General features: G+C 42.5%; 1 protein-coding gene across 12 annotated transcripts in view; it reads left to right on the top strand.

The window, feature by feature from the left end:
• MFF (mitochondrial fission factor) overlaps window positions 1-12,731 on the top strand; it is a 34,678-nt gene extending 21,947 nt beyond the window's left edge. For 5 of the 12 annotated variants that reach the window (XM_042950341.1, XM_042950340.1, XM_042950335.1 and 2 more), the window contains 5 exons: window positions 1,543-1,701; window positions 5,107-5,139; window positions 6,664-6,723; window positions 9,984-10,068; window positions 12,536-12,731. In XM_042950341.1, coding sequence (XP_042806275.1) covers window positions 1,543-1,701; window positions 5,107-5,139; window positions 6,664-6,723; window positions 9,984-10,068; window positions 12,536-12,667 — 469 coding nt within the window. In that variant the 3' untranslated portion in view covers window positions 12,668-12,731. The remainder of the gene's footprint in view (window positions 1-1,542; window positions 1,702-5,106; window positions 5,140-6,663; window positions 6,724-9,983; window positions 10,069-12,535) is intronic. The other 7 variants (XM_042950338.1, XM_042950337.1, XM_042950342.1 and 4 more) reach the window with 4 other exon arrangements.
• Window positions 12,732-18,858: the final 6,127 nt, after the last annotated feature.

Consider the following 18,858-nt stretch of genomic DNA (forward strand, 5'->3'; position numbering starts at 1 on the left):
TTTCATATTTATAATACTTCTTGCTTTGGGTCACTAAGACATTCACAGTTATTCACAAAATTGTGGGTTTTCTTTTTTTTTTAAGTTTATTTATTTTGAAAGAAAGGGAACAAGCAGGGCTGGAGGGGGGTTGGGGGGGGGGGAGGGAGAGAGGAAGGGAATCCCAAGCAGGCTCACGCTGCCAGCACAGAGCCTGATGTGGGCCTCAGACTCCCGAACCTGTGAGATCATGACCTGAGCCAAGATCAAGAGTCAGATGCTTAACTGACGGAACCACCCAGGCACCCCTGTTTTTAATGTTCTAGGGACTCTGTGTATAATATCACATGTTAGTCCTTTCAACAGTTATCCCACTTATGTTGTGATTTCCAAACAAAATGCATGTTAAGTTAGAAAAGTTTACATAAATCAAAATAAAAGATTTTTCTCTTTTCAGCTGTTCACTGCTCCACCTTTCATTCTTTTGGGTGAAATACACAAGAGTGAGGTTTAACCCAAGGTAGTTTTGCCCTGACATTGAGAAAAAGTTTTGAGCCCACATCCCAGGGTCACAGTCCTTTTGTTGCAACAAAGCCTCTTCATATAACAAACCAGATGCCAAGCAAGTCCTGGTATCACTTAAATACCTCACACAGCTGACATTAAACAGCTCTCCGAAAATACACCAAGCTCAAGAGTGGATGTTCGAACGATAAAATTGTTTCATTCAAATATGTTCAGCTTTTAAGAAGCCTTGGCAGTGGAGCCAAAGAAATTGTGACTCTCAGCTTACACCTGAAAGAGTGATTAAGGTTACTGTCACCCGGAAGCCCAGAAATGCTGCCTTAACATCCATCTGGGTAATCTAAGAACTGTCTTGCCTCTCTGTTCACTCTCTGCACAGAATCAGGAGTGGTTTTATGTTTCAGTCATTTAGCTAGAGAACATGTGCTTTCATATAATGAAGCTATCAAAATGCTTTTGTCGCAACCTTCTGAAACTTGAATTCGGTTGAAATTTACGCATCATACCCTCAGCTCGCTTCATTGTCTCTGTGAAAGATTGGAAATGGCGTTTTCGTGGGATCACTCTTGATTCATGTGTTTGAACCCTGACACCTGTGTCCCAGAACTCTCTGTCCCAATCTCCTCACCACCCGTAAGTCACAGGGCAGCGCTGGTTGCTAGACATGTGACTTCCTGGATGGGAAGACACACGGCGACTAAAGAATGCCGCTTCTCCGGAGCTCGGCGTTGAACACACTGCTCGCTGTGGTTCTCTTCCCGCTGCAAAGTTGCCTCTCGTATTCAGTTTGTTCAATTTGATGTGTAAGGCTGCACGGTCACGGGCGTTGCATTGTAGCTGGTTTTTTTAAAAACAATATGTTGATGAACTTGCTTGCTTTGACTGTTTTCCTGGGGGAGAGGGAAGGGTGGGAAAAGGGGCAAGACAACGAAGGTAATTTTTTACAGGACGAAGTGTTGGGGGAAACTGCTCTGCTGAAGTTTCATAAGAGTCTGACTTGAGTGTTTTTCTCTTCGCTTGCTGTTCTCCCGGAAACAGTGTGACACCGGCGCCCCAACAGGTCCGGGCCTGTCTTCCCCAAACATTACCTGAAGGTGGAGCTAATCTTCCCTCCGCTCGAGGCATTTTGTCGCTTATCCAGTCTTCCACTCGTAGGGCTTACCAGCAGATCTTGGATGTGCTGGATGAAAATCGCAGGTGACTGGCCATCAGTGACTCTCGCTGGCTGTGTTGCTTTTTTTTTTGTTTGTTTGTTTTTTGTTTGGCTCCTTGTTAGTGGACTGTGGTGTCTTCCTTTTGTGTTTGCACCTTCGTCTCTTCCTAAGATGCGGTGGCTTAAAACAACCTGCTTTGCTTTCTTTTAAATCGAAATTATTGTCCAAAATTCACATTTCACAAGATGCTCTTAGCTTCTCTTTAGTCAGGGAGAGTATTCAGTTAGTAACTAGAAACAGGAGGTATAATGATTTTTTTTTTCCCCCAAGGCTCTGTTGACCTAAGTACTTGACTCCACTGGAATATGCTGAGGCATACTGTCGGATGGAGTGTAGGCTGTTGGACTGAAGCGTACTGATTTTCTTTAGCGAGTCTTTTGGTTTCATCGCTGCGATACTAAGATGATTGGGCTACCGAAGCCAAACTGACAAGACAATGTCAGTGTAGGTTTTAGGACACTTGTTCACTTTCCTTCTAGCTCGGGATTTCTGGGCCTGTACTGAAAACCCCAAATGCTGCTGTCTTTCTGGTAATACTGATATTTTTCAGGATTGATAAGGTATCTCACTTTTGGACATCTCCCAGTGAAATTGTCAGTAGTACACTTGGGCTTGATTTTTCCTTGCCGTTATTTCAGATATTTTGTGCCCTTGCTTCTTTGCTGCATAGTATTTTTTAAAAGATAAAATTGGGGGACTTTTTGGCATAGCGTGGGAAAGGCAGAGTCCGTTTCATTCCAACTCCAAACATTTTATCTAGTGACTCTGTGCGTCACCATTTGAATTTTCATGGACAGTTTAGTAGACTGTTAACTTTTGAAGAATTCCCCCGTAAGTTAAGCTGGCCCTGCCAGTAAACCTTGTTTCTTACCTTAGGAACTGACACGTCTTATGGCTCACTCCAAACAGACTTTCTTGTTGAATGCTTTTGATCGTCACGCAAGCCTCAGAGATTTTACTGTACTTCGTGAGCACTTGTCCATGCCATCGACTGGTGTTTCTAAGCCTGCCCCGCGTTAATGTAGTGGTATACATTTGGGCCCAACGACTTAAAGCCGTACCAGAAAGAGCTTAAAAGAGGAAGCTCATAGCAGGGGAAAATGATACATACATGTATGTACATGTATATTCGTGTATATGTGTGTGTGTGTTTGCATATACACATACATCCCTCTCCCCAAAGGTTTAGAACTGCCTCAGAATATTTGGAGCCTGTAAGAAGCAGCATGGAATCGGGGAGCCAGCCAGATTCAGTGTTGACCCACCCCACTGAATAGCTAGCTGCACAATGACCTTGGGCAAGTTGTTTAGCTTCTCTGGGCCTCATTTTCTTCATCTGTTAAAAAAGGAAGAAAAAAAAAAAGCACCAGGCAATAATAGTATTACCTAGTTTATAATAGTATTACCTATAATCTAGTTTTCTAGATTCCCACCACTATCTTTATTTAAGATCTAAGTAATAATGGCCTCAAATTCTTTATTTAGGACTGTGGTAAGTCCTTTAAAAGGCATTGAATATAAAGTACCTGGCATTTAAGAACTGATATTCCCAAAGGCCTCTTTTCTCCTCCCTCCTTAAAGTAGATTTCTTCACCAGGTGTCGTCTTTCACTTTTTAATTACAGTAGGTCCTTAGAAGAGACTAGATTATTAGGTCGAATTATATCATATCAAATGCTATTAACAGTGAAAATAGCTGAGTGAGGAAGATATTTATAGATTCTATATAGATAAAATAATTGTGACTTCACAAAACAGTCCTTGCCCATTAATGGAAAAGAATTTTGCCTCAACTTCAAAAATAGAAAATCAGAAATCTTACTAATGTAGAATTTACTTTGTATTCTTTTATTACAAAAAACTGTATTGAGCCCTAAGTGAAGTTTTTAGTTATTAATTTTTTAATTATCATAAATTGATAGCTTTAAAATCCGTTTTTTTCTGGAAAGGAATTATCTTACTTAAATGAGGTTTTAAAAATTCATAAAGTAATTGTATTAATAATTTTTTGCTCCTGGATACATACCATTAGTTATGTTACCTTGGAGCCTGGAGGGTTAGATTCTTATTAGTCTTATTGGATGCTTCCATTATTCAAAGGTTTTTTTTTTTTTTCTTGCCTTTTTTTTTTAAATTACATTTCAATCTCTTATGATCTAAATGTTGAACAAGATTTAATCAGAATTGTAAGTACCAAATCATTTTTTATTTCTACAAGAGAACTGTCTGGCATGACTTTGCAGATATAAGAAGTAGGAATGTGAAATTTGGATAATGTTCTACCTGCATGATTATTACAGTAATACTGCTTATAAAGTTTTAAGTGCTTTTATGTTCCTTGCTGTGTACATCATTTTTTCCTTTCTATTTTATTACTCTTTGGTGGTTATGCTCATGTAATATCCTATCTTCGGTCTTATGCCTTTACCTTAGGTACAGTTACATTAAGCTAGAACTAATCAGCAGAAAGAAAGAAAAAAAGGAACTTACTGTCTGCCTTATTATTAAAAAATACAGATTCACAGTTACTTCATGGAAGAACAATTCTCAGTTTACACTTTAAGGAACACTGTGGGAAAGTTTATGTACTATATTTTTGTTTTCTCATCTGATGAGAACTTACTTGATTTAAAACCAAGCTCAACATGAAGACAAAATCAAATCCTTGATGCCTGTGGGTCAGTGCTGTGCATTTGGAAAATTGAGGTATCAGAAATGTACCCAAACACCTCAGATAGGTGTGTTCTTTGAATTTAAAATGTTGTTGTGATTTAGTCCTTGGCTGGTCAGGAAACACTTGAGTCTCCTGACATCTGCCAGACCTCCGTGTTTCATTCTCCAACGCAAAATATTCACATTTAAAAAAAGAAACTTAATTCCCATGTTAAGAACATTATTTAAATATCAACAGATTAGTCATGCTTAGCATGCTTAAGTTTTATTTTTAGAAGGGGCTTGATTATTTTTATACAGTTTTTCGTGAGCAGATTATATTGGCTTTGAGTGAATAGAATATGAAACCATCGTGTTTTAATTTGTATTTGTATTTTTGCAAGTATGCATATAAATATATTACTGTTTATTTACTGTAGCAGTTTCCTTTTTTATTTTTTTACTAAAGAAACACATATTTTATTAAGTCAGACCATTTATTTACTCAAAAATGTCAATATACAAGTTAATGCCAGAACTTGGAGAGCCGTGGCTCTCCTTCCCTTTTGCCTCTTTAGTTACAAAATTATTATCGTTGAACATATTACCGGACTTAGAAAAGATTTCTTTTAATGTATTAAATCATACTTATGGTAGAAACTGGTACTTGAATGAAGTTTCTAACTTTGCCAAATACCTGTCTAATTTACTTTTATATTATATGTGTCAATTGCCAGTGTGAGAAGACAAAATGAAATACGTTGTGAAAGGTAACTGTACTATTTTCTGGCTCTGCATTATAGGAGGGAAATCTCTGTGGTGGCATATGTTGACTATGGCAGATCCATATTGAACATATTAGTGTGAATTCTTTAATAAAAGCTTTAAGTAGCACCCAGCAGCGGCTTCATTTACTTAAGCATTCTCAGACGAGCGTGCTGTAAGATTGCAGTGAAGCAAGTTTTCCTAATGCCACAGAGTAATTAATTATAGGAGCAGAACGGGATGATTTAAAACCTGTTTAAGGCTTATGTGCTTTCTCACTGTTCTTTAACCAGCACAATAGAAGTCTAACGTCTCCCACAGCCTCAGAATTCTTTATCCTGTAGGCTCCCGAAATTTCTTTAAGCACCAGTTGTGCCTCCAGGAAACGTACAAGCTAAACATGAAAATTGTCTTACATAAATTAACTTGGGAGGAAATAGTGATTCGTATTGTAGCCAAAGTTTTACAGCTGTACCAACTTAACAGAAAAAAACTAGTTCATTTGATATTAAACGTTGACTATAATTAAGCATTGCCTTGATACTTCAATGCAGGCAACACCCGACCAGTACTGAGAAAATGAGACACTTGAAATACAATGTAATAATTCTTAAAATCCTTCTCTGGCCCCTGTAGCTCAGCCTCCTTTCTCTGGTCGCCAATTACTGCCGATTGCTTTTTGGGCAATTGACCAGAAACCACAGAGTTTTTGTCTTCTGATTTTTAAAAGTGAAAGTTATCGGAAGGGTTACTGCTCACCTCGGTGGAGCACTCACTGCCCTCTAGAACCAGCGTATGTCCTGAGGCTGGTGACAGTCCCCACAAAGTGTCCCAGTTTAGCGCAGTCTTTTATAACCAGCTGCCCAGTGTGCGGCTGCTGGGGGGTCTCTCCAGAAGAGACGCGCTGTTTGGCTGTGCTTCTGTGCCGCACCCTAGATGTCCTCTGACGGCCTCAGCTCCAGAACCCAGGCTTGCAGTTTTGCTTCTGGGAGCCGAGGCTTGAATGAGATGCAGCTACGGTAGGATACGAGGCGTGAGTCCAACGAGTGAGGTGGGAGGGAAGGAGCCGTGGGAAATGGGACTTAACCTGGGCCGCTGACACCAGACGGGCAGCCGCGATCGTGCAGGTGCTACCCACCAGTTCTTGACACGCTTCCAGGGTTGCGGGTGATCTTTTCTTTCCGACGAGAAAAGGGAAATTACACTTTTTAGACAGAGTTGTCCTCTCTCTTGAATTTCATAAATTAAAATATAAGCACCAAAGGGAAAAAAAAGTTTTACGCGGGTGCTGTCTTGTCACACGAGTTTCCTCTTGGTTCTTGACCTGCGGTAAAACCTTAAATTTATGAAAATCAAAAGGGAGGGCCTGTCCTGCAACGATCTTTAAAGTATTTGACAGATATTATATTGTATCACAACATACAATATAATCCTATTTGACATGTTTTTGTCTTGTTTTTGCTTTTATTTTATCACTTCTCTGTTTCCTGATTCTGTCTTGTGCCTTCTCCCGCAAAAACCTGCCTTAGACCCGTGTTGCGGGGTGGGTCTGCTGCCGCCACTTCTAATCCTCATCATGACAACGTCAGGTAAATTTTGAGACTTTGTACTTATCAGGCTAAACAGTTGACTGCCTTTGTATTTTGCATGTAGTAGCCTTGCCTTTGTGTTCTAGCTTGAACTGCTCACAGTTTTCCTCTCTGAGTACATCCTGGCTTTTCTCTGAGAACCCTGAGTCTAATCGTTCAGGACGTTTGCCAACCAGAGTATGAAGAAAAATGCTTGGCGGTGAAGGTACCATGTGCACATCTGAGATATTTCATGTAAATACAGGTTTGGTAGCTTATCGAGGATCACGCTGAAACACACAAAAGGCCGTCTTAAATCTTGTTTTATGTGCATCATTTTAATTGTTGCCCGAGGCTCTGTCTACCATTTCCTTTCTTGTTAATTGCCTGGGGTGGCATTCGCCACGTGTAGATAAACAATCGTCTTAAAATGGGGGAAATCAGCATCGACAGTCTAGACAGTTAAACGTTTAGAAAAGGAATTTAGTTCAAAGAGTTTTCATCATCTGTTGATTTAAGCTCTTCCCTCTTGTTTTCATTCCTTCAGACATGCTTAGCCTCGGTAATTATACCTTCCTGGCATGCACAAGGACAGATAGACTGGCACATATGAATGCTTAAGGTCTGAGGTGCCAAAATTCCCATTTCCCATCTTCTGGGGAAAAGAAAATTGGTTGGTATTCGCAGATACCATTAACTGTAACTTTTTCAGAGCTAATTTTGTTCATTTTAAGCAGAAATCTATTACCCACGGCAGTAGAGTTAAAACTGTCAGCATTATTTCTATGATGAGAGGAATCTGACACGTTGATTTTTAGGCAAGAGAAGAGGGAAACATCAGTTTCTTAATAATACTGCATTCAGGTTAGAGGAATTGAAGAGTGTGTCCTTAGTGGTGCCTTACCCTCTCCTCTGCTCACCGGTTTCTTTCACAGTATCAGTTCAGGCCATTGTAAGTTTACTACCTTTGTATATTTCCCAGAAGTTGGAACTGGAAGTTCGTGATCCTTTTCTCTTTCCCTGAAAGAACTTTCAGGCAGTGAGCTGACTTAACATTTCTTACAGAGATTTTAGTTCTGACAAATACAGCTTTTTATATCTGATATATATAGCTCTTTTAATGTTTTTTTTTTTTTCTATTGTAAGTTGAATTATATACGTAAGGCCTTTTGCCATATCCTTAGATTCCTTTGCAAATGAAGATTTCCTTCACAGGTGTTTAACACCTTATTTAATTCAGGATTTAAAATGAGTAATTCCCATCACTTATATTTCATTCTCTGTGTTCAGTCTGGGGTTCCTTTACCTTTGAAGCCATTGCTTCTTTTTTCCCCCCCAGTTTAAATTTTTTTTTAATGTTTATGTATTTTTGAGAGAGAGAGAGAGAGAGAGAGGGCCCGCGAGCGCAGGGGAAGGGCAGAGAGAGGGAGACACAGAATCCAAAGCAGTCTGCAGACTCTCAGCTGTCAGCGCAGAGCCCGACATGGGGCTCGAACTTGTGAACCGTGAGATCATGACATGAGCCAAGGTCGGACGCCTAACCAATTGAGCCACGCAGGCGCCCCTCTTGTCCCCCCAGTTTATATCTCATAGGCAACCTCAGGGAAATAGAAGTTTTATTTTCTTTAATGTTTATTTTTATTTTAGAGAGAGAGAGAGACAAGAGTACAAGTAGGGGAGGAGCAGAGAGAGGGAGACACAGACTCTGAAGCAGGCTCCAGGCTGTGAGCTGTTAGCACAGAGCCGGACACGAGGCTCAAACCCACCAACTGTGAGATTATGACCTGAGCTGAAGTCAGATACTTAACCGAGCCACCCACCCGAAAAGTTTTATTTTGACATAAAGTGTAGAGAAAAGGAATCTTCAACCCGTGTTTTTTTCTCCAGTCATGTAATAATTCGGTCTTAATCTTCAAAAGAATAATTATCTCAGATATTTATAAACTCATTGTTCTACTCACATAGAAGCTTACTTCTCAGATGCAGTTAGTCTCAGTATTCGAGGATATTTCCTCTTGCAGTGAAGAAAGGAGTGGTGAAATGCGAAAGCAAGTTCATTTAGCGATGAAAGGAACATGTAGACATTGTTCTAGAGTCGAGACGCACCATCAGCCATTGAAACTGCAACACGTATGGTTATCATCTGTGTTCAGAATGACGACCCTGGCTGGGAACACAGTGAATGATTATAAAATAAATCCTGTTCCACATACTTTATTAAGTTATTTTTGGATTATTTTCAACAGCATATGAAACAGGATTTTCTGAATAGACTTGTCTTGAACGTGCCTGGATGAAAACTATAATTTTCTTCATACCCCTTTGTGTGGTTATGTGCTTTTTGTAACGGGGACTTCTTTGAAAGATTAGAATAATGTAATCCATGTGCCAACTCTCTCTGGATGACAAAGGAGTGACTTTTTAATTCAGTTGATTTAGATTCTGCTCATTTGGGGAAGTTACTATGCCATTTTAGGGAAATAACCGTACAGGATTAAAATAGTGAGGATATAAACATGTGAGGTGAATTGTATGGTATGTAAATTATATCTCAATTAAGCTGTTAATTAAAATAAGCTTAAGAAGTGGAAATCCAGGCAAAGGGGAAGCATAGCATTTGTGTGTATTTGTTTCTCAGAGGTTTATTGCCAGGCATTTAAAAGTCAGTGCTCGTTTAGAAGTAACTGTATTCGAAAAAGAAGTATTTTTTAATGTGCTTTCCCTGGGGTGGTTCTTCGTGGCTTTCCAGTATTATTTTATACACAGCCGCTTAATGATTAATCTTTGAGCCAATTCTGGATCTGAATGCAGTGACAAGATGTCCTCAGGTGATTTTATCATTGTTTCTGTGGGAGACACAGTAGAGAACAGGTAATTAGAAATAAGTAGAGAGTAGAAATGGTAAGAGGCGATGAGAAGAGGAGGAGAAATTTTTAAAAAATCTATGTTATTTTTTTTAGCTAAAGTTAGTGTTCCCGGCCAGTGAGTCTCGACAGGGACTCCTGTGGAGCTACATACGGACAGAAGTTTGTGGAAGAATTATGCGTTGTTCTGTTTCAGAGTGGCAGCTCCTAAATCATTGCTCAAACTACTTTTTGCTTCTTCCTCTGTTTTCCTTTGTTAGTACCAATTCCGATGGTAAAATATTTTAGTAATTCCTGTTGTTAAATATCAGTCTTCTGAACAGTTCTTTGAGCATTGCCCAGCACATGATGTGACTTACCCGGGTACTCTTAGTTCTGTTGTAATATTAAATTGCATTTTTATGTCTCATCTGCTAGGCATGGCATGTCACATATAGATGCAACAATTGAAGGAACTTCGGACGACATGACTGTTGTAGATGCGGCTTCGTTGAGACGGCAGGTATTTAATGTACTAGACAAGAGAGAATCCTAAATTATATTCATACAGTATGTTACCGATACTTTTTAACATGTTACCATTTTCTCTCCTGTGGAACCCACGAATTATTTTATTTGTCCAGCTGTTTTTAATAAGCCATAATTGACTTTTCCATTTTGATTAAAGGTATGTTAAGCCACCATTTACACATTTTAATCAGCGTGAAACGGTGTTACCAAAATGGATGGGTACAATTCTGGCCACTAACAAAGACTCTCGGCATTTTAGCCAACGAGCATAGCCACTAGACTGCTCGATTGACTTTTTGAGATGTGGAAGTCACTTTGGGGACCGGTGGTACGATGTTGGAGACTTCCGCTTTGGAAGTCACTGCTTCCGGTTTGCGCAGCGCGTCTATGAACGTATTTCTCGTGTTCTGTCATAAGTCCTGCCTTGGCAGTGCAGTTGCATATGCACATTTTTAATATGCGGCCCCACGGCCTCTGGAATCACACAGACACACACACGTGGAGAAGGCGCAGTCAGCGTTGTAATTGTGTCTGTGCCGAACAGGCGTAGAGGAGACGTGAATGAAAGAAAGTATTTCTAAGATCAAGAAACTAAATATCTTGGCATTAGAATCAGTCAATATCATTTTAAAGATTCAACATAACGATAATATGAAACAAATACTGCTTTTTTTCTCGTGAGTCTCGTTTATTTACTAAATGGATGCTGTGTCAGAAGGTCTCACGTATATTTATTTATACCTCGCCTGCTGAAGAAAGGGAGTTTCTCTGGCATTTGTCGTAGAATTCACAGTCAGACCAACAACCTTGCTTTCTGAGAGTACAGCAGGAGCTTCGGGGTTGTAACAACATCCATTCGATCCTTAGCTTAGAGGCTGAACTAGTAGCAGACAAAGATCGAGTCATTGTAAACAGGTCACACACGTCCTGTGACAAGTAGTAGAAAGCCAGGTGGGAAACCCAGCTTCTGAGACCAGGCGCAAGCACCGCATCTCGAGAAGATTCTACAGAGTTCACGTCTGTGACCCCGGCGGCAGGGGAAGCTCCCTCGGTCCGTTGCCAATTTGGAAACCCACCAGCCTGTACTCCATTCATCCTGGGATGGGGAACCCATGGGCCGCCTGGCTTCAAGAGAGAAAATGTAATCCACTCTCCATGTTAAAAAGCGGCCTTGGTGTTGCTGCTGCCCAGATAAAAATATCGTAACGACTCAAGATCAATGCCCCGTTTTTTTCATTGACGATAAGATGGATCGTTTAGTGTAAGAACATAGCATCCCGTGGCACCAAATAAGCCCCTCTCGTTGTGAGTGGTTGGGAAAAGGTGATTAACTCTAAGCACTTTATTTATCTTTTTTTTACTGGCCCTAAGAGAAAAATGGCTCCTCAGCACTGATTAAAAAGTGACGTACCTTTCCAGGTTGTGAAAATGGTTATCTCTGCACCACTGTCCGTAGACTCCCATTCCCACCGCCCCCCCGCCCCCCGCACCCCTCCAGGTTGGAGTTCTCGGTCCTCAAAATGCTAAGGATTCCACATTCTGTGAAAATCTCTTCCTTCACCTTCTCTAACATAATGATAGTAATCCCATAGAGCATTCATAGTGCTCTACAGAGCTCATTGTGTTTTTATACAGAAAGCAGATTGTGGGTTGCAGGTTGGCACGAAAGCCTGCCCCGGGAGTGCTCCCGCAGTTACCACCTGCAGGGGAAGGAGAGGAAGCAGGATGGGGCACGAGGGGAGTGTTGGGCTGCGGTGTCTGCACGTGGCCAGCCTCACGAGGGGCCTGAGGCCGGGTGGAGCGGGGGGCCTGGGCCTTGAACCCCATTGTGAACCAGTTACTGGACGCACGCAGCTGCCCCAGGAAGGGAGCATGTGCTTGGGCAGGGCAGTCGTTCAGCCCAGGGCTGTCCGTGGTAGGGATCAGCAGCCGAGGGCAGTGCTGTCAACGAGAGAATTCCTAGCCTTTCAGCCCTTGAAGGGTCCGGGTGACAGAGCACAGGGCCCGCCACAATAGGCTGTTACGAGATCCCATCAGGAGCTCAGCGGATAGGGAAGGCAGTTAACGCAGGCTAAAGATGAGCAACTGAGGCCGAGTGACAGAAGCTTGTAGAAGGAGCAGAGACAGGAGCTCATCCTGCTGTGCTGCACCTGCCTCGGTGTGTGCTTGGTCCCCCCTGTCGGAATTAGCTGTCAGCGTGCCACGGTTTCCTCACCTCACACTTAATCGAGGAAGGACGGAAAGTACACTCTTTTCTGACTCAGAAATTTGGAGAAGGGAAAGGGAGAAGATTATCTCGGAATTGAAGCTGTCTTGGGTGGCATTTTTTCTCTATAGGGTTCATTTTGCTCCAAGTGTTTATCAGAATTCTTTTGACAAGTCCTGCTACTTCCTGAGACTCTGATTGCTCCTTGCACTAAAGCTTCTATTTGGTTTGTTGTCGTTTGTTTTTCACTTAGATAATCAAACTAAATAGACGTCTACAGCTTCTAGAAGAGGAGAACAAAGAGCGCGCGAAGAGAGAAATGGTCATGTATTCGATTACTGTAGCGTTCTGGCTGCTTAACAGCTGGCTCTGGTTTCGCCGCTAGAGGTAACCTCGGCTCTGGAAAATTCTGTCTCAACAGCTGGAAACATAAAGAACTTGCAAACTTCTCTGTTTCTGTGTTTGCATTGTATGCCGTTTTATAGTCCGTGCCCTGCCCGTGTATTTCTTCCAGAAAGGAGGGGGGAAGGGCTGATAACTCGGGGAAGTAAAGGCCCATTCTCTCCCTCCGCTGTGGTCACTGTCGCGCAGTTCTGCAGTAACACGCGCACACTTCACATTCTCCCTTTGCATGTTTTGTAAATAGGCTCTAGTTTGTTTTTCTTTAAGGGAAATGATTTTTGCCTCATCAGTCCGCACAATTAATTCTCTGAATGGGAAAGAGAGTGCATAGTGAGTGGAGTTAGAGAAGTATCTGTAAAAGAAGACTAGTCCTTTATTTTGTCCTGTTTCTCAAACGCGATTAAGTGAAACAGTTCCGTCAATAGACGTTTTTGCATCCACACTTCAGTGTCCGCGCTTCCATAGTCATGGTCTGGTGTCAGGTTTAATGAAGTCAAGGCGCCTCATGTTTTACAGTCACTTTCGTTAAAATAATTCCTGACAGGGGCGCCTGGGTGGCGCAGTCGGTTAAGCGTCCGACTTCAGCCAGGTCACGATCTCGCGGTCCGTGAGTTCGAGCCCCGCGTCGGGCTCTGGGCTGATGGCTCGGAGCCTGGAGCCTGTTTCCGATTCTGTGTCTCCCTCTCTCTCTGCCCCTCCCCCGTTCATGCTCTGTCTCTCTCTGTCCCAAAAATAAATAAAAAACGTTGAAAAAAATAAAATTTAAAAAAAAAAAAAAAAAAAAAAAAAATAATTCCTGACATTTCCAGCAGTTTATCTAATACATGTGTAAAATGTGCATTCTTATTTTTATTTTAATTTTGCAGATGGTTTTCTATAAAGTATGTTTTTACTAAGCCCCGTGTGAATGATTTAAAAAACCACAGAATAAGGTACAAATGTAGTGTATTTAATAAACTGTCAACGAAAGCAACGGTTGTCTGTCAAGAAGTTTTATTTCATCATGCTGTGCCGTGAGCGATGTCTTCTATCATATTACCGTTAATGAACGTAAGTCTTCCCGCCTCAGGAGCAGGAAATGCAAGTAATGACTTTGCAGGTAGCAAGGACCTCCCGTGCTTCCTTTCGGGTCTCCGTCCCGGCAGCGGGAGGCGCTGGTCGCATTACAGGTGGTTACGTAAGTCGCAGGATCTGTAAAGTGGTTCGGATGAAAACAACTTGAGATGTGTCTGCTTTTTCTGTTGTAGTTTTTAGCCAAGATGCACGATCTCAGGGGATTTAAATGCACCAGTGAAACTAAATCCTGGGACCCTTTAGCTCTCCCAGTTTTTCATCCCTGTTTTGCATTCAGAAACAGATAGGATTTTAATTAGACGTGGGGCTCTCCACATGTCTTCAATATCTTTCTACCCAGGCCATCAATTTCAGGAAAGGCAGTTGAAGGAAATTCCTTAGATAGATGTATTTAATGTTTGTGTTCTTGTTTCTCCCCCGTCCTTCCAAAATAAAATACCTGGCGGGAGGGCACCTGACTTGGGAGGGCACCTGGATGGCTCAGTCATCTAAGTATCCAACTCTTGATTTCAGCTCTGGTCATCATCTTGCAGTTCGTGAGTTTGAGCTCCACATCGGGCTCTGTGCTGACAGTGTGGAGCCTGCTTGGGATTCTCTGTGTCTCTGTCTCTCTCTCTCTCTCACTCAAAAACAAATAAACATTTATTTTTTTTTTAATTTTTTTAACGTTTTTTATTTATTTTTGGGACAGAGAGAGACAGAGCATGAACAGGGGAGGGGCAGAGAGAGAGGGACACACAGAATCGGAAGCAGGCTCCAGGCTCTGAGCCGTCAGCCCAGAGCCCGACGCGGGGCTCGAACTCACGGACCGCGAGATCGTGACCTGAGCTGAAGTCGGATGCTTAACCGACTGAGCCACCCAGGCGCCCCAACAAATAAACATTTAAAACAAAAAACAAAACAAAAAGATACTTGGAGGAAGCATTCTTCTCTTCCTAGAATTTATCATGAGTTTGATGACAAATTTTTTTTAACCTATGAAAATCTTCTGACTTTTATAATAGCCTAATGATGTGATTATATTAATTCTAGCTCTGTGTGTGTGTGTGTGTGTGTGTGTGTGTGTGTGTGTGTGTGTCACAAGGTAATTTCTGAGTGATCCAGTTGAAACCACAAAAGTGATAAAAAACGATGGATAAAATTAGTACTTCTTTTGCTGGACAGGCATGAAAAGGATTCTGCTTGGGCCAAAAATGAAATACAAGGAGGCATTCCAGGAGATCAGCACAAAAGCTGGGTTTTTTTCCCCTGTTGATTTTTACCAAATCCTGGAGACCTAGAACTTTCTCCTTTAGTGGCTGTGCAGGGGGCAGGAGATAACAGTTCCGTGTCTTGGGCACAGGATCCCTGCATGAAGCTGGGACCTCAAAAGACAACCCCCCCTCCCCCCCCCCAGGGAAAGGGAAGACGGGAAATCAACTTCCCATCCAGCTTTCGCCTTGTCACAGATCTAAAAACCAGAAGCACTTGAATCAGTCCAAAGCCAAGCTCCATTATGCCAGCCTCCCTCGCCTGGAGGTTGCTCACCACTGTTAGAAGGTGGATTTGGAGTTGAGAGGAACAAATCCATTCCTGGTCAGGAGGGTCAAGAAACACTTCTTAGGTGTTTGAGCTGAGCCTCGAAATGCATGCATATACACGTAGCGATTTCAACAAGCAGAGAAAGAGGAAAGGATTCCTGGTGCAGGGAAAGTGGCAGGAGTGTAGTCAGGGCCAGGCGTACAGAGGTCAGCCCCACGCTCTAGTACAGTGAGCATGTTCCACTGCCTTCAGAGGTGGGTGGTAGGTGGTGGTTGGGGTTTTTTTTCCTACTTCTGGGAATCCTTGTCGATGCAGTAGCGGGTTATTTACACTTTGAGGGGTAATTTTATGAAAATGTATTTGCCAGAGAGCTCTCCTTCCTTTCTTGAATGAATGTTTTCTAGCGTCTCAATTACAGTGATACTGAAATTGCACTGTCTTTCCTGGGCCTCAAACTCAAAAAAGGTTTAATTCACCATAACTGCTACTTACTTACAACGTGTTACTGTGTCACGAAGTAGACACTCGCGTGTGCACGCCCTGACCCCTGTGGTAAGCGGGTACAGCAGGAAGGCCGCAGGCTCTGACCGTCTGTAAGGAGTTGACCGTCCCATGGAGAAGGAGGGGGTAAGCCTCTTTAAACAATTAGAGGATTATAAAATGATCTTCTGGAGGGGTGCCTAGGTGGCTCCGTTGGTTAAGCATCTCACTCTTGATTTCCTCTCAGGTCATGATCTCACGGTTTGGGAGTTCGAGGCCCACACCTGGCTCTGCTGTGGCAGCACAGAACCTGCTTGGGATTCTGTCTCCCACTCTCTGCCCCTCCCCTATTTGCTCTCTCTCTCTCTCTCTCTCTCTCTCTCTCAAAATATATTAAAAAGTAAAAAATAAAATTTTATTGAAGAGGAACTTGGGATATATGCTGAAGGATAAGGGAGAGGAGAGTGTTTTGCTGTGGATACAGCCAAAAAAAAGTTTAAAGACTCCGAAACAAGATTGAACATGGGATGAAGTGAAAAAGAATGGGTGAGCTTTGCGAGTGACTACGTGTGTGTGTTACATACATGCACGTGTAAGTGTAGGTACCAGAACAGAAATGGCATGGTCCCCAAAAGATGCTTAACCTCAGGTGGTCTTTGCTGTAGGCATGTAATCCAAGGGAGTCGTTCCCACAAGACTCAAATAGCCACGAGTACTGCCAACCATCCTTTCTTTTGCTCTCAAACAAGAGGCTTAAGTCTCTGTCTTCGTGTCCCTGTGGAGAACTGGGGTCATCCCACCCATCTCCGGGGTGATGAGAAGATTCTGCGCACCACCGCTGACCCTTGTACTGTCCGGTCCGGTGAGCGGTCACGTTTGTTTTACTTGTGTCCTAATTTTATGGCAATTAGCAGGTTGACGCTCATTCAGTCAGCATTGACTCTCCCCAAAAGCTGAGTACGAAAGGTGAGATCCACTCGTTCACTCAACAAAATATTTACAGCAGCCCCACCTTGCATCAGGCACTGTACTTGCTACTGAGGATACCAGGAGTGAATAAAAGAGACGTATCTCGGGTCCCATGGAGCATATGGTGTTGGGGGGCGGGGGAGGGGGTGGGGAGTGAAATGTAAGAAGCCACAAATAAAAGTGCTGTTGCCATCGTGATGAGTAGTATCGGTGACGGAATGCTAAAAGGGAGAGTCAAGGGAAATCTTCGTTAGGTGGTGAGGGAAGGCCCCTGAGAACAAGTTGATGGTTGTGCAGAAATCTTTTTTTTTTTCAAGTACAGTGATATTTTTTATTTGTTTGTTTGTTTTTGGTTGTGCTGCAATCTTAAGAATGAAGAGGGTGCAGCCCGAGAATATATGAGTGGGGGCCGGGGGCTGGGCAGAGGACCGGCCCTGCTAAGGCTCCGAAGCGAGAAAGAGCTAACGAGAGCTAAGCGAGAGCTAAGAAAGAGCTAAGTGGTTGAGAACGACACAGTTCCTGTCTCTTACATTTTCCGGCAGGAACAGACACAAAACATTTACGTTCCGTTGTGACAGGTATGATGACCATGGTTTGATAAGTGCTACCTTGGTTGGAATCCTGCGCCCTGGGAAGGCTTTCTGGAGTAGGAGATACTAAAGCCAGACCTTAAGGATAAATAAGCATATGTGGGGGCGTGGGGAGAGGGTCTTTATGCAGCAGACAGAACCAGAAAGAAATGCCTGTGTGTTCTTGATGTTACCGGTTGGGGATGGGGACGGCTATAATACAGGTATTGAAAATTATTTCTAGAACCTGAAGCCCAGTAAACATACATAATTGAAATCAAATGCAAGAATGATGACATTCAGAAAATGGGATTTTTAGTTTTATCTGTCTTACAACATTTTAATATGGTACATGCATGGTTTTGTTATCGTGTCTCTTAAAGACTGGCATATATAGAAAGAAGCTTTCGAAAGACTGGTTTTTCTCTAGGCATTTATTTTCAAGCGTGAAAGAATACAAACAAGAAAAGAGAAGAATGTAATGGATTGCGATACACCTGTCACCTAAATATAACAATTAACATTTTTCCATTGCTTCATTTTTTGGCTGAAGTATTTTAAAAACATGACATTTCGGGGCGCCTGGGTGGCTCAGTCGGTTAAGCGTCCGACTTCAGCTCAGGTCACGATCTCACGGTCCGTGAGTTCGAGCCCCGCATCGGGCTCTGGGCTGATGGCTCAGAGCCTGGAGCCTGCTTCCGATTCTGTGTCTCCCTCTCTCTCTGCCCCTCCCCCGTTCATGCTCTGTCTCTCTCTGTCTCAAAAATAAATAAACGTTAAAAAAATAAAAAAAAAAAAAAACAAACATGACATTTCCCCCCAAACATATACATATACATTTTTTAAAAAATAACATTCACGGGGGTACCTGGGTGGCTCAGTCAGTTACGCATCCAACTTTGGCTCAGGTCGTGATCTTGCGGTTTATGGGTTCAAGCCCGATATTGGATTCTGTGCTGACAGCTCAGAGCCCGAAGCCTGCTTCAGATTCTGTGTCTCCCTCTCTCTCTCTGCCCCTCCCCTGCTCGTGCTCTCTCTCTCTCTCTCTCAAAAATGAATAAACATTTTAAAAAATAATAAAAATAAGAACACTCATGTAAATCTACATTTCTTCAAAAACAAGAACATTTTCTGTATAACCGTTAAACCATTGTCACACCTAAAAATATTAGCAATAATTGTTTAAGAACATCACTGAAACCAGTTCTTATTTATTTCTTTATCCATCCATCTACTTGTCTATTAATGTTTATTTTGAGAGACAGCATGAGTAGGGGAGGGGAGGGGTCAAGAGAGAGAGAATCCCAAGCAGCCTGTCCGCGCAGAGCCTGGCATGGGGCTCACTCTCAAGAACCGTGTGATCATGACGGGAGCTGAAATCAAGAGTAGGAGGCTTAACCGACTGCACCACCCATGTGCCCCCTATTTATTTTTTTAAGTAATCTCTACGCCCAATGTGGGTCTCGAACTCACAACTCCCAGATCAAGAGTCGCACACTCACTGACTGAGCCCTCCAGGCATCGCCCCCCAAACCAATCCTTGTATACGTCTCCCCAGTTA

This window comes from Panthera leo, chromosome C1 (assembly GCF_018350215.1).
Source record: "Panthera leo isolate Ple1 chromosome C1, P.leo_Ple1_pat1.1, whole genome shotgun sequence".
NCBI classification, from domain to species: Eukaryota; Metazoa; Chordata; class Mammalia; order Carnivora; family Felidae; genus Panthera; species Panthera leo.